This window comes from Suncus etruscus, chromosome 3, assembly GCF_024139225.1.
Source record: "Suncus etruscus isolate mSunEtr1 chromosome 3, mSunEtr1.pri.cur, whole genome shotgun sequence".
NCBI classification, from domain to species: Eukaryota; Metazoa; Chordata; class Mammalia; order Eulipotyphla; family Soricidae; genus Suncus; species Suncus etruscus.
The window spans coordinates 139301593-139316481 of record NC_064850.1 but is presented as its reverse complement, the minus strand read 5'-3'; the positions used below and the strand labels follow the sequence as shown (position 1 = coordinate 139316481).

Here is a 14889-nt window from a genome sequence, read left to right as displayed (position 1 = left end):
CAGCCATCCACGCTGTGCTTATTCATATTATATTCTTCCTGCATATCCCTCCAGAATGTTCACATGTATTTCTCAGACATTGCAGTGTGTTTAAGCCACAGTCTGACTGGTGCTGGTTCACAGGTATCAAACAATTGAAAGTAACTGGGTTCATATATTTTTTATAAATTTTCTATGACTTTGTTGTCCTGCTCTAATCCTGACTGGTTGCTGGGTTAAACTATTGCCAGGCTGGCCTTGGAAAATTCTATTACCATCATCAGCTTAGGAGTTTGCTCCTTGTTTCTCACTGGTTGCTTTTGGTTTATTCCCTTAGGTTAATACACATTAAGAACAATCTGTAGAGGTTTTCAAAACCATATACATCATTACATTGCTTTTACTCTTTTTTTTGTTTGTTTGTTTGTTTGATTAGTTTTGGGTCACACCTGCAAGTCAGTGGTTACTACTGGCTCTGCACTCAGGAATTACTCCTGGTGGTACTCGGGGGACCAAAATGGATGCTGAGGATCAAACCCAGGTCAGCTGCATGAAAACAATTGCCTTACCCACCATACTATCTCTTTTGCCTCTGATTTCATTCTTAAAATACTATGATTACAAAGATTGTTCGTAATACAATTGGATTCTTAATCACAATTGCATTGAGTTTCATGATTGAGTTTCAGTCAAACAATGTACAACACCTTTCCCCAGTGCATATTTCCTGCCATCACTGTACCCAGTTTCCCTTCCCCACTCTCCATGCCTGCAATGGGGCAGACAATTTTTTCTGTCCCTGAATCTGTCACTGTCTCTGTCTGTCTCTCTTTCTCTCTCTCTCTCTGTTTCTTTTAGACACGGTTTGCAATATTTTCAGTATTGAGTTTTATTTAAATGAATATATTTAAACATCATGATTATAAAAGTGTTTGTAGTTGGGTTTCAGTATAAAAAAAAAAGAACACCCTCTTTTATCAGTCCAACATTCCCTCCACCAGTGTTCCTCATATTCCTCCTATCCCACACCCTGTCTGTATTCAAGACAGGAATTCTATTTCTCTCACTGACATTGTCATGTTAGTTGTTCGTGTAGTTATTTCTCTAACTGCACTCATCAATGTCTTTGTGGTAAGCTTCATATCATGGACCGGTCCTTCAGCCTTCATCTCTATTTTCCTTGTGAATTATTACAATACTATATTTTATTTTTCTCAAAACCCATAGGTGAATGAAATTATTCTGGTTTTATCTCTCTCCCTTTGAATCATTTCAATCAGAATAGTTTCCATGTCCATCAATGTATAGGAAAATTTTATAACTTCATTTTTCCTGATGGTTGCATAGTATTCCATTGTGTATATGTATCACAGTTTCTTTAGCTAACATCTGTTGTCCGGCATCTGGGTTGTTTCTAGATTCTAGCTGTTGTGAATATTGCAAAGAATATAGATATACAGAAGGCATTTTTGTATTGTGTTTTTGAGTTCCTAGGGTCTATCCCTAGGAGTGGTATTGCTGGATCATATGGGAGCTCAATTTCCAGTTTTTTGAGAAATCTCCTTATTGTTCTCCATAAAGCTGGACTAGGGGAAAAAAAAATGCTGGACTAGACCGCATACCCACTAGCAGCGAATAAGAGTTCCTTTTTCCCCACATCCCCACCAGCACTGATTGTCTTTGTTCTTTGTGATGTATACCAGTCTCTGTGGCTTGAGAATGGCACCTCATTGTTTTGATTTGCATCTCCCTGATAATTAGTGATGTGGAGCACTTTTTATGTGTCTTTTGATCATTTGTATTTCTTTAAGAAAGTGTCTTCATTTCTTCCCATTTTCTTAGTTTAGATTAGGTATTTGAATTATATTAGATTTTAGGTTAGATTTTTTTTCCTTGTTAAGTTCTGTCTTGTATATCATAGATATTAGCCCCTTATTTGATGGGTATTGGGTGAATAGTTTCTTCCATTCTGTGGGTGGCTTTGTATCCTAGTTACTATTTCCTTTGAGGTGCAGAAGCTTCTCAGTTTAATATAATCTCATCTATTTATCTCCACTTCCACTAGTTTGGACACTGCTGTTTCCTCATTGAAGATGCCTTGGTCTCATTGTCATGGAGTGTTTTACCTACATGTTCTTCAATAGACCTTATGGTTCCGGGTCTGATATCAAAGTCTTTAATGCATTTGGATTTGAACTTTGTACAAGGTGTTAGATGGAGGTCTGCGTTCACTTTTTTGCATGTGGCTGATCAGTTATCATAGCACCACCTGTTGAAGAAGCATTCCTTGCTCCAATTTGCTTTTCTTTCCCATTTATCAAGATTGATTCTTTGCCTGAGGAACGTTCTCTGAACACTCAAGTCTATTTCACTGATCGGATGATCTGTCTTATGCCAATACCATGCTGTTTTAATGACTATTGCTTTGTAGTACAATTTAAAGTTGGGAAGGTGATGCCTTCCCTCTTCTTTTTCCTAAGGATTGCTTTAGCTATTTGTGGGTGTATATTTTTCCTAATGAATTTCAGGAGTGTTTGATCCACTTTGAAGTATGTCATGGGTATCCTTAGAGGAATTACATTAAAACTGTACAATGCTTTGGAGAGTATTGCCATTTTAATAATGTTAATCCTCCCAATCCATGAACAATGTATATGTCTCCATTTCCTTGTGTCCTCTTATTTCTTGAAGCAGGATTTTGTAGTTTTCTTTTTATAGGTCCTTCACCTCATTAGTTAAGTTGACTCCAAGGTATTTGAGTTTGTGTGGCACTAATGTAGTGCTGCTCAATTATTTTCTGTCATGCTCCCCTATAAAGAAGAAAGCATTTTTCGTGCCCCCCCCCACATGACTGTAAATAGTATCTTTATTAAAAAAAACTAACCTGCAAAACAAAAATATATAAAATAATTTGAGCTGATGTTTTAATCAGAGGTGATGTCTGGATTAAAGGCTACAATGAGCACGTCTTGCAATGCATAGCCTTTCGAAGTGGGGTTTGAAGCAGGACATGACTATTCTCAGCTCCAGAGACAAACAGAGACATAAACACAGGCTTAGCTTGTTATGACAGTGTTTGTTGAGGTCAAACATGCCCCCTTGGGGCATGCCCCACTATTTGAGAAGCACTGCACTAATGTGAATTGAATTGTTTTTTTAATGCCCATTTCTTCTCTGTCATTACTTATGTATAAGGCCATTGACATTTGCATGTGAATTTTGTAGCTTTCCCGTTTTCTATAAGAATATTGTTTCTAGAAGCTTTTTGGTAGAGTCATTAGGGTTTTCTAAATATAGTATTATGTCAGCTGCAATCAGTGAGAGCTTGACTTCTTCCTTTCCTAAATGGATGCCCTAGATACCTTTTTCATGCCTAATTGCTATGGCAAGTACTTCCAGTACTATGTTGAATAGGAGTAGTCAGAGAGGGTAGCCTTCTCTTGTACCAGATTTTAGAGGAAAGGCTTTTAGTTTATATCCATTGAGGATAATATTTGCCATTGGCTTGTGGTAGATGGCCTTGACTATATTGAGAAAAGTTCCTTCCATTCCTATCTTGTTGAAAATTTTCATCATGAATGAGTGTTGGATCTTATCAACATCATTAGATGCTTTCTCTGCATCTATTGATATGATCATATGAATTTTATTTTCCTTTTGTTGCTATGGTGTATAACATTGATTGACTTCCATATGTTAAACCATCCTTGGTGTGTTGGGGCAGGAGGTCAATCTTGGTGCCTACCGAGTTAGGAACTGAGGGTAAAGAGGGTTAAATTAGGGGAACATAACGGATCAGGATTGAAAAATGAGGGGATAAAGGAGACATGGGTAGGGGAGAGGCAATACATGACAGGGGCTTTATACAATACATATATATGAATTGTTTGTGATTATGGCTTGGAGTCAGTATGGAAAGTCACGTCCATAAAGACTGACTTTAAAGATCTATTTGAGTGTTATCATCCAAATCTTTGGTATTCAGTTACCTTTCCTAGGAACCGTCTAGAATGAAGAACATTTTTAGATAATGCTTAAAAAAAGTATATTGCTTAAAAAGTATATTTGTCGCGTGGGCACATTTGCGCCAGCGCGGTTATAAAAATGAGTATTAGTAAGAAAAGACACCGCTGCAGGGCGTCCAGTATGAATATGGGAGGAGTTTCCCTCCTCCCCCCTCCCCCCAGAGCCCAGTTGCCAAACTGAAGACCAGTTTGGCATGGGGGGATCTCGGTCTCCTGGACTAGGTGGTCAGCTCAGGAGGCCATTGTTAGCCAATGATTTCTTTAGCTGTTCTTGGAGTTTTATTGTTCTATATGAATTTCTAGAGTATTTGATCTATTTCTTTGGAAAATAATTCCTGCTGTTACTCATAACTAGAGTGCTTTATACTTTCTCAGTGGTGATATTTTACATCATTACTTAAAAATATGTAGCACCGGGGCCAGAGAGATAGCATGGAGGTAAGGCATTTGAATCCCGGCATCCCATGAGGCTGCCAGGAGTGATTTCTCAGCATAGGGCCAGGAGTAATCCCTGAGCACTAAAAAAAGTAGCACCATTTAATTATAACCAATGGCACGTAATTTGCAAGTGCTTCAGGGAAAACTTGAATTTTTGTTGCTTTCTATACATTTATTGTTACTTTTCAATTGTATAATATTTCTTTATATTTGAGTAGAGTTGATACAAAAGAAAGCAGACTTAGTTAACATGGATTGTTGTTTCTTTTGTCTTTAAAACAACTTCATTGAAGTGTAGTTCTAATGTGGCATCTAAGTGGAGATTAGCTAATTCAGAGTTGTACATTATCTCATTCTAATTTCAGAATACCTTCTCCAACCCATAAAAATAATTCATACATTCTAGTAGTCCTTCATTTTCCTCTCTCCCCAGCCTCTGGTGACCATTAATTCACTTTCCTTATTAATTCACCTAATCAGATCATTTCCTGTCAAAGTAGTCTTACAAGTGGGTGACCATTTGTCTGACATCTTTCACTTCACACAGTTCTGCTTTTTGGTTTTTAAGAGGTTATGTTTGGCAGTGCACCATGCTTGTTTCCTGTTTTTAGCTCAATGCCACTTCTAGCTGGGTTAAGGGGACCATATCGGATGCTAGGGATTGAACCAGAATAGATTGCATGAAAGGCAAGCTTAATTTCTCAGTCCAAGCAAAATAGTTTCCTTTTTATGTTTGTTTTTTTTTTTGGGGGGGGGTGGGGAAGAGATGGGAGCATATTAGTGGTATTCAGGACTTACTTCTGGCTCTGTACTCAGGGATCTCTTCTTGCGATGCTCAGGGTACCTTATGGGATGCCGGGGACCAAACTCAAGGCGAGCATCCTACTAGTTGTACTTCACTCAGCTCACAAGTGGTCATTTGTTTGTTCTCTAGTTTCTCAGCATTTTTGGGTACTGTTCTTAGAGGAAACCAATTCTTTTTTAAGACCAAGGTTAGCAATTTAACTTTTTTCTGACTGCAGTGCATTTTATGGAGCACTCGAGCAGACAGACAGTGCCCAGTGCACAGTGCTTACGTGTCACCAAAATGCTTTGCAGTTTTTTTTCCCTTGTCCTCTTTCAAACCTCCTGGTATTTGCTGTTCTGTTCAGTCCCTGTTAGTGAAAATAGGCTTGCTAGGTCAGCAAGATCATATCAGGAATAAGGCATTTGCTTTGCATGCTGCCAGTTCAAGTTCCCTGAACATTACTAGGGCTTGCTCCTGAGCATAGCCTGGAATAGCTCCTGAGTACAACTGGTGTGGGCCCAAACAACAGAGTTGGTTAGGCTACAACTGAAAAGCTAAAGTCACCTGTCAGTAGTTCAGTACTGTTTTAGAGCATGGCCTATCTGCAGCTAGTGTGCCACAGCCGAGAGCTCCTGTCCTAGCCCAGCTTCTGTGTACCTGACCCTTTCACCCCAAACTAAAGATCATTCCAACATTAACCAGTATTAGGAACATACTCGATTCTTTTTGTTTGTTTTGCTTTGTTTTGGGGGCCACACTCAGCGGTACTCAGGGTTTACTTCTGGCTCTGTGCTCAGAAATCACTCCTGGCAGGTTTGGGGGACCATATGGGATGCTGGGAATTGAATCTGGGTTCATCCTGGGTTGGCCACGTGCAAGGCAAAATGCCTTACTGCTATCTATCACTCATGGCCCCAGGAACATATTCAATTATTGAAGACATTTCCTCCTGTAAATATTTTTAAGTACTCATAAATAGGAAGATGGTAACTTGTTCTGTACCCATCAAGGTACTTTTTTTCTTATTTTGGGGGGAGGATGGATGACTCATAACTTTGCACTCAGAAATTATTTCCAGTGGTGCTCTGGGGATAACATGAGATGTTATCACACCCTGGTCAGTGGAAGACAAGCATCCATTATACTGTCTCTCCAGCCCTGGAAGTGAAGTACATTATTATTTAGTTACTTCAATTTTAAGCAGGTTTTCAGACCCAAATCAAAGACTTTCTATTTCTCCATTTTGAAATCCTATCTCCTTTTCCTTTTTTATTTCAGCAGGTCATGGTAACCTACTAGAATTAATGGTTAAATATCCAATTTTTTCAATACCACTGTAATTTTACTTAAGGCACTGTGATTTACATTACTGTTAATGGGAGGGTTTATAAGTAACATAGTCCCTCTCCACACCCTCACATTTTGTCCCCGTGGTTCCTAGTTTCCTTCCCACCTCTCCCCGGTAGTAAACTTCCTATTGAAGACTAATTCTCAGTTCCTATTGCCTTTGAGCATTTGTTGTTCTCCTACCTTGTTGTATTGTTATACCCACATAGAAGAGATCATTCTATCTATATAGCAACAAATTGCACGATTTCAGTTTTTTTTTTATAGCCAACTAAGTACTTCATTGTGCCTATGTCCAACAATTTCTTGATCCAGTCATTTTTTCTTGGGCACTTGAGTTGTTACAGATTCTGGCTAGTTTGAATAATCCTACAAGGAGCATAGGGATGCAAATTTTTTTTTGGAATCATTTTTGGGGGATCTTGAAGTAGACATCATGGAGTGGAATTGCTGGCTCTATGAAAGCTTGCATTTTCGTTTGAAGTAGTATTCATGCTGTCTTCCAGAAAGGCTGGGCCAGTCGACATTCCCAACAACCGTGAATGGGTGTCTCTTTTCCCCACATCTACACGAGCACTGTTGCCGGGAGCCCTTATAACAGGCAGAAAACTTAGCTGAAATGCAGGGCCTTGTGACAGGCACAGAACTGTGCTAAAAGGAGGCAGCCTTGAGAAGTAAATGTAAACATTTAAGATTTAAGGCTTGTATAGAAACAAAGAAGGCACAGAATTTTGGTCCTGGGAAATTGAGTCTAATTTATCTCAGCTAAGGTCCCTGTTACCTGGACATTCCGACCTGCCTGAGATGGGTTCCATTATCAGTGCACCCTGGCCTGATGGAGATGGATCTCATGATCTGGACATTCTGTTCCACTTGCCAATGGGTCCTGTTATCTGGACATTCTGGCCTGTCCATTGTATCCATCCCCTATCGGCATATTTACGAGCAGAACTGTGCTCACAAAAAGTAGATAAGCCAGGCCTTGAGTATCAATAAACGGACTTGGATCTGGAATCCTTTTCCCACTCTTGTCTGTCATTGTGTCTTTGTGTTTGTGCAATCTCCCTCTGACAAAGAATAACCACCCACACACTGTTTTTGTTTTTTGTGATGTGTGCTACTCTCTTTGGTGTTGAGATGGTATATCGTGTTGTTTTGATTTGCATTTCCCTGATGATATTGCACTATTGGGGTTTTTTTTTTTTTTTTTGTATACCTTTTGGCCATTTGTTTTATGTCTTTGAGGAAGTTTCTGTTCATCTCCCTTGCTCTTTCCAATTTTTGATGAGCTGGTTGTTTTTTTCTCTTCTAAAGTTCTACCAGTACTTTTATTTATTTATTTATTTTTGAGACAGTATTTTGTAATTTAATGGACATATCACAGCAAACAGGATTGAATGAGTAAAATATTAACATTAATGATAAAATTGAATAAAGACTTGTATGTCTATGCAGTCAGGAAAGATTGTACTTTCTTTGTTGTTTTAATTAATTTAAAGAAAATGCATTACATGGTTGACATAACTGATAATAATACAATTTTAGAAAGACCAAAAGCAACATGTTTTTTTTTTGTTGTTGTTTTTTTGTTTTTTTGTTTTTTTTTTTTAAATAGCAAATTGTGGACCCGGAGAGATAGCACAGTGGTGTTTGCCTTGCAAGCAGCCGATCCAGGACCTAAGGTGGTTGGTTGGAATCCCGGTGTCCCATATGATCCCCCTTGCCTGCCAGGAGCTATTTCTGAGCAGACAGCCAGGAGTAACACTGAGCACCGCTGGGTGTGGCCCCAAAACCAAAAAAAAAAAAAAAGTAAAAAGAAAGTAAAACTAAAGAGATGGACGAGAAAGAAAAGAATATTTTTTGAAAACTATTGACTCACAATGAATTCATTATAGCACCAGCAGAAAGTTTAGTAATCTCTTTAAAAAAAGAAAAAGGATAAGAGTTTAAAAAAATACAGCAATATGGTTGTGAGAGTGGCAATTGTTGTTTGCATAGGCCCAGCAAAATATGGGTAAAATGGAAAAAAAAAAACATTGTTCTAAAATACAGAGAATCACTGAAGTTATCTGGTATAGGACCAACTCTGGGCTCCAGCCGTACTAGGTTGTCCAACCCCTGAATCATTCTCTGTGGTCACGGTGAAATTTTTTTTCACACATTAGCTGCTGCTGTTGTCTGGTTTCTGTAAAGATTCTGGTTTCTGTGCCAGAAGGATTCTGATTTCTGTGTGGTTTCTGTGTTTCATTAAAGTCAATGTGGAGCGTCCTCCAGTTTTATCAATCACCATCAGATGCGGTGCATCCTGCCCTGCAAGCAAGTTGCTGCTGTCGCTGAGTCATCTGGGTGTCAAGGGGACACTCCTTGGAGTGAGTAAAGTCAATGCCAGTGTAGCGGCAGGGTCTGCCCTGGTAGAGATTTCCCTTCTGGTGATGTTGTAGACAATTGTGGTTGTTCCGTAGATGAGCAGTTTTTCAGGTGTTGGGCAATGCCCATTCTTCGGAGGCCTAAGCCAAGTCATTATGCCAGTGTTCAGAGTATAAGGCCTAACTGCATTACAAAATTTGTGTTCCTATCTCTTTTAGATAATAACTGGTATACTTACCTGGCAGGGGAGATACCATGATCACCAAGGTGGTTTCCCCAGGACGAGGCTCACCCATTGCACTCCGGGTATGCTGACCCTTGCCATTTCCCCAAATGTGGGAAAGTTGACTGCATAATTTGTGGTAGTGGGGGACTGCATTCGTGCTCTCCCCTGTAAAAAAAAAAAAGATAATAACTTGTTTGCATATGCAGTGTTTTCCCATTTTAATGCGCCTATGCAATGCCACCATGTATTGTTGGTGCTTTTGGGGAGCTGAGGAAACAAGTTCAACAACCCCTTAACTTGGTTCTAACATGAAGTCTGAAGCGAAAGACTCTTTTACCATAATTCCTTGTTGAACAGATCACAGAGAAACAAACAAGCAAGAGGATATTCAATAAGAGTTATAGCAGTTAAGGGAATACTTCTAGGATATTCAAAGGAGATATGCATGTCCCTTTTATGTCATTAGAAATAGTCGGGAAGAGGGTGCTGTATCCTGGATGCCACTTTGGTCTGTGATTTGGCCTCTGGAGTCTGCAAAATGACTCCCATCAGTTTCTTATCGGGAAATGCCTTTGAGTGGGAACTAATCAAAAACCTAGTATGGTAGCAAACACAGTTACATAGTGAAGGAAGGTGGAGAACAAGAGGCTACTGAGAGTAGATAAGTAGGGACAGAGTACTTGTTTCTTCTCAGCCTGAGAGTCTATTTTTTCACTTTGGTAGCTGGTTGTCAGCTAGCTTGGGTGAGGATAAAAATGTGCTTCATGGGGAGCCAAGAACTGAGGGTAAAAATGGTTAAATGTGGGTAATGGGCAGTGGGAGTGAGGGAGTAAAGGACTAAAAATAAGCTTCTGGGTCGTAAGCCAAGGCAGGAAGGGAAGTATACAGCATAGACGTTCTGTATATGACAAACAGATTAAACTCAATGATATCCAAAGTTTATACATTCTGCGGGGGTCACTAGCCCCCTCACAGTTTCAGAATGGACAGGGTTAGCTAAGAAGGAAAGTGGCTGGCGACCTCCTGAAGCCAGCACCTATTGTGCTTTTGTGCTGCCATTCCCCATGCTGGCAAAAACTTCTGGCTCCCAGGAAGGAAAGAGATCCTTCAAGAGCTGGAAGCTCAGAAGTTCACCACCCCCACCCAAATCCTCCCTCCAGAGCCAGGTGGGAAATGAGGAAAGCCTGGGATCCCCTTTGAAGGCCTCCTCGGGACCCAACTCACTGGCCCCTGGGCATGTGGCCCAGGGGTAGTCCCTACCAGTACTTTTAATATCTTTAATAATAATTTATTTGATTAATGGTGGACCAAAATTCTCTCCCAGTCTGTGGGATATCTTTTGTTCTGGTCCTCATTTCTTTTGTGGTGGAAAAGCTTCATAGTTTGCTTTGAAGCTTATCTTTGCTTGGCCAGTTCTGGTTCATTGAAGATACCTTTTGCCACACTGTTAATGGAGTATTCAGCCTAGTTTTTTTTTTTCCTTGATATAATTTAATTTGTGTCTAATACTGAGATCTTAATCTATTTTTTGTTTGACTTGTACTTGGTGTTAAGTAGGTGGTCTGCCTTCTTTTCTAGATCAAACCCTTTTAGATCAAACCCCTAATCTAACACCATTTATTGAAGACTTTCCTTGCTCAATTTCATACTTTTTTACTCCTTTACTGAAGATTAAACATGGATCTGCGGATCTGTCTCAGATATCAATTTTATTATATTGTTCTGAGAGACTGTCTGATTGTTTTAGATTTTTTTTAAAACAAGCTCATGATGAACATTTATTTTGTACTTTTGAAGTAGTACAGTTAAAATTATTAGTTACATTATAGGCTCAAGGATGACCATTGTGACTCTCCATTGTATCATTGTATTGCACAATCTGACATCATCCATATGGTTTTTTCTTTAAATAGCGCAAAATACTTGATGCAGGCATGTGTTCAGAAAGGGCTTCACAACCAGAAGAATAAAGAGAAATACCTTACAAATTATCCTGGCTGTATGTTAAAGTGATAGGGGAGAAGAGACATTAAAATAAATGTCTGGGGTTTTGTTTGGTTTTGGTTTTTGTTTTTGATCCATACCTGGCAGCGCTCAGGGATTATTCCTGGCTCTGAGGTCAGAAACCACTCCTGGCAGGCTCCGGGGACCATATGAGATGCCAGAGATTGAACCTAGCTCCATCGTGGGTTGGCCACATGCAAGGCAAATGCCCTACCGCTGTGCTATTGCTCCAACCCCAGGAATCTTAACTTCCTATCTTATTTTCCTTTTCAACTCACTGGTTGTTTAATAGTGGGTTATTTAATTTCCAAGTAGTTGAAGTTTCTTTCCTAAGTTCTTTTTGTAATCAACTTTTGTTTTCAACTCATCATTCATTTTCTGAGTGGTTATTTAATATGATTTCTCTCCTTTTGATATCCTGGTAGTATGTTTTGTGATTTAGTATGTAGTGTATCTTGGAGAATGTTTTAGGTACACTAGAGAAAAGTGTTTATTCGACATTGGGGGATGAAGAGCCCTATATATATATATACATACATACATACATACATACATACATACATACATACATACATACATATTTGTTTTCTATTTTTTTCCTCTAATACTTGTGTTTCCTTGTGGAGTTTTAATCTGGCTGCTCTATCTAGAGGTGATAGAGCAGTGTTGAAATCTCCAACTACTTGTGTGTTTTATCCGTATCTTCCTTTTAGTGTGTTTTATCCATATCTTCCTTTTAGTAGTAGTTTGAAATATTTTGATTTTGTGGTTAAGTATATGTGTTTTTTCTTTGCTTTGTTTCTTTTGGGGCCACACCTGGTAGAGCTCAGGAGTTACTCTGGCTTTGCACTAAGGAATCACTTGGTGCTCTGGGGACCCTATGAGATGGCAGGATCTATTCCGACTCTGCTGTGTTCAAGACAAATGCCTTGCTATTGCTCCGGCCCCAAGTTTGAAGTATTTTCATGGTCCCTCATTAGGTGCAGAAGTATTTAGGAGTGTGTGTTTTTCCTGATGTATGTATCTCTTGATCATTAAGAAATTACCACTTAGTTCCTTATATCTTTTATTAACCCAAAGCCTACATTGTCTGATGTAAGTATGGCCAGCCACCCAAACTGTTTAAGGGAGTTTGAAATTTTGCTTGAATTTTGCTTGAAAATTTGTTTGCTTGAAATACAGTTTCTGTCTTTAGATCAAATCAAAGTGTTTGACCTGACCTCTGAATTGTGCACTCTTATCTCTCTTCTCTAGGCCTCCAAGTTACAAAATTGTGGTGAATGGAAAAACGTGTGTAAACTTTGCCTCATTTAATTTTCTTGGATTGTTGGATAACCCTAGAGTCAAGGTAAGTATCACAGGTGTTGAAAAGACAGGCATAAATGAATAAAGAAGAGTGACTGACATACAGGGTCCAAAGAGGTAGTTCCTCAAGAAGGGCCCTTATCTTATCTTGCTTGCAGCCCTAGCATCCCAAATGATCTTTTGAACCCACCTTTTGTTTTCAGCTCATCATTGGAATTGCTGAGCACAGAGCCAGGAATAACCTTGAGCACTGCTGGTTGTGGCTCAGAAATAAAACAAAAAGTAATGTATACAGACACAATAGGACTATGCCACTGTAAAAAAAAGAGAGAGGGCATCTTTTAGTTCACTGCGCCTTGGATGTAACTAGAAGGCATCCTGTGAGCAAAATAAGTTAGAGAACAAATACCAGATCACCTCATTCATCTTTGATAGATTGAAAAGTAAAATAAATGAAATACAGATCAAAGAATGATACCTTTGGCCTTGGTTTACAAAATTCTGATTACTAAGCAAGGTGGGAAGAAGGGGATTAAAAGTAACTTACTTGCTGGAGAACCTTAGGCACTTTGGTGGTAGTGAGGTATGGTACCTGTGTACATCAAAATTATTTTATCAACACTGTTGTAAAGTTAACCTAAACTATTAACAGTTGAATAAAAACTGGAGAAAAAAATAAGGGAAGAAACTTGTCATAAAGACATAGAATGTGAGAACGGCCAGCTGCAGTGTTTGCTATTATTCTTCTCTGACAGAGTTCTTACCTGGTTTCAGCAGAGGGTGATCAGAGTGTCTCATGTGGCTTAGCTTTGTTTGACAGCCAGTGAACTGTATGGATGAGGCCTGGGAATCGTTTTGAGATGTGGAGGAAATTGCACCACTCCCCTGTTGACCTGTAGCCATCAACACATTTCTAAGTAAAGACAAACTCAGAAACACAAAACTATGTATGCATAGTCATTCACTAGGATGTGAGACTTGAACTAGTAAACTTCAGCATGATTTAAATCTTGTACCTATAACTCAGCATCCTGCCTGCCTGTATTTTCTCTTGCTAGAATGTCTTAATTCTAAGAAAGTAAGGGAAGTGAAAGGGGTCTAGAGAAAGGAGCTATGGGGCAGTAAGAAGGGTTGGTCTCAAAATCTTAAAGATGAATTTTAAAAAGATCTTGTCTAAATTTCCACAAAGGCAGCAGCTTTGACATCTCTAAAGAAGTATGGCGTGGGGACGTGCGGACCTCGAGGATTTTATGGCACATTTGGTATGTTTCTGTTAGATTCTTTCAGTCCACTGATTTCCAGAGTTTTAATTTTGTTTCACATCTCCCTGGAAAGACCTTTAATCAGCTGTGGCCTTACTGCTGTATGCTATTTTTGACCTCACTTTCTACAAAACGTTTAGTTTGTGGGAAATGCAGTCATTTTGAGGTTGAGCACCAGTGGTGGAAATCTTAGGGGAGACGCAGGGACATTGGGTGCCTTGTCACAGAGGGTAGAGACTGAGCTGCTGTGCCACATGCCCTGGTAGACAATATGTGGAGATACTGTTGACAGGTGCCATTCCCTGTCTCTAAGCAGTCAGACATTGGTGCCTTGTCAGGTAGAGCGCTGATCTTCTTGACCGCACCCAATTGGCAAGCTTTGAGCTCAGCTTATGGCCTACTGGCAAAGACACCTCTGGTTGGGTGGCCTATGGCTAGATGATCACCTTGTGTCAGGAGGAAAGACAGGTGCAACCACATAGGTCAGGAGAGGCTCTGAAGCTCTTCTCTTTCTGGAGGAAGACAAAGCTTCATTCTTTTTCTCTCTTCTGAATACATACATAAAGGGGTTACTATCTGATTCTGAGCTTTTGGAACTTTCTTGATCTTCGAGCCATGAAGAAAAACTTGCTTTTTCGAGAGTTTTGTGAAGAGTATGTTATTCTTTGATTCTAAACATTACAAATAGGTCGTAAATAATTGTTAGATGAATGTGTGACGGGGACATAACACTAAAGTTCATAAAATGTACAGAGAGCAAGAGAAAATAGACTCAGAAATTTCCTCTGTCTTTTAGCCTTATTTCCACAGCTGGCTTTTTGTAGGCTTTCTTCCCTCCCCACCCCCCTTTGACTTTAAATGTTACGTTTTTGTTTTGTTTTGTTTTCATTTTGGGGCTATACCTGGTGGTGATCAGGGGTTATTCCTGGCAGGCTCAGGGGACCATATGGAAAACCGAGGATCGAACCCATATCTGTCCCCGTTTGGCCGCATGCAAGACAAATGCCCTACCGCTGTACTATCACTCTGGCCCCCAAGATTTTTGAATTTAAAAGGAGCACCGTTATTCCTCAACTAACTTCATAATTAAATTGTTCTAATAATACCCAGAGAAAATAGAGATAAGAACTAGAAGGACTGGCTCACAAT

The 14889-nt window shown here is 39.5% G+C and overlaps 1 protein-coding gene and 1 non-coding gene across 2 annotated transcripts in view; both read left to right on the top strand.

Annotated features, from left to right (window-relative positions):
• The window catches only part of LOC126004480 (serine palmitoyltransferase 1-like), a 43660-nt gene that overhangs the window by 9810 nt on the left and 18961 nt on the right, over positions 1–14889 (top strand). The window contains exons 4-5 of the mRNA XM_049770901.1: positions 12428–12521; positions 13668–13740. Coding sequence (XP_049626858.1) covers positions 12428–12521; positions 13668–13740 — 167 coding nt within the window. The remainder of the gene's footprint in view (positions 1–12427; positions 12522–13667; positions 13741–14889) is intronic.
• LOC126004704 (U1 spliceosomal RNA) lies at positions 9174–9337 on the top strand. Its single transcript, XR_007493967.1, has one exon. It is a non-coding gene; the product is annotated as a U1 spliceosomal RNA (small nuclear RNA).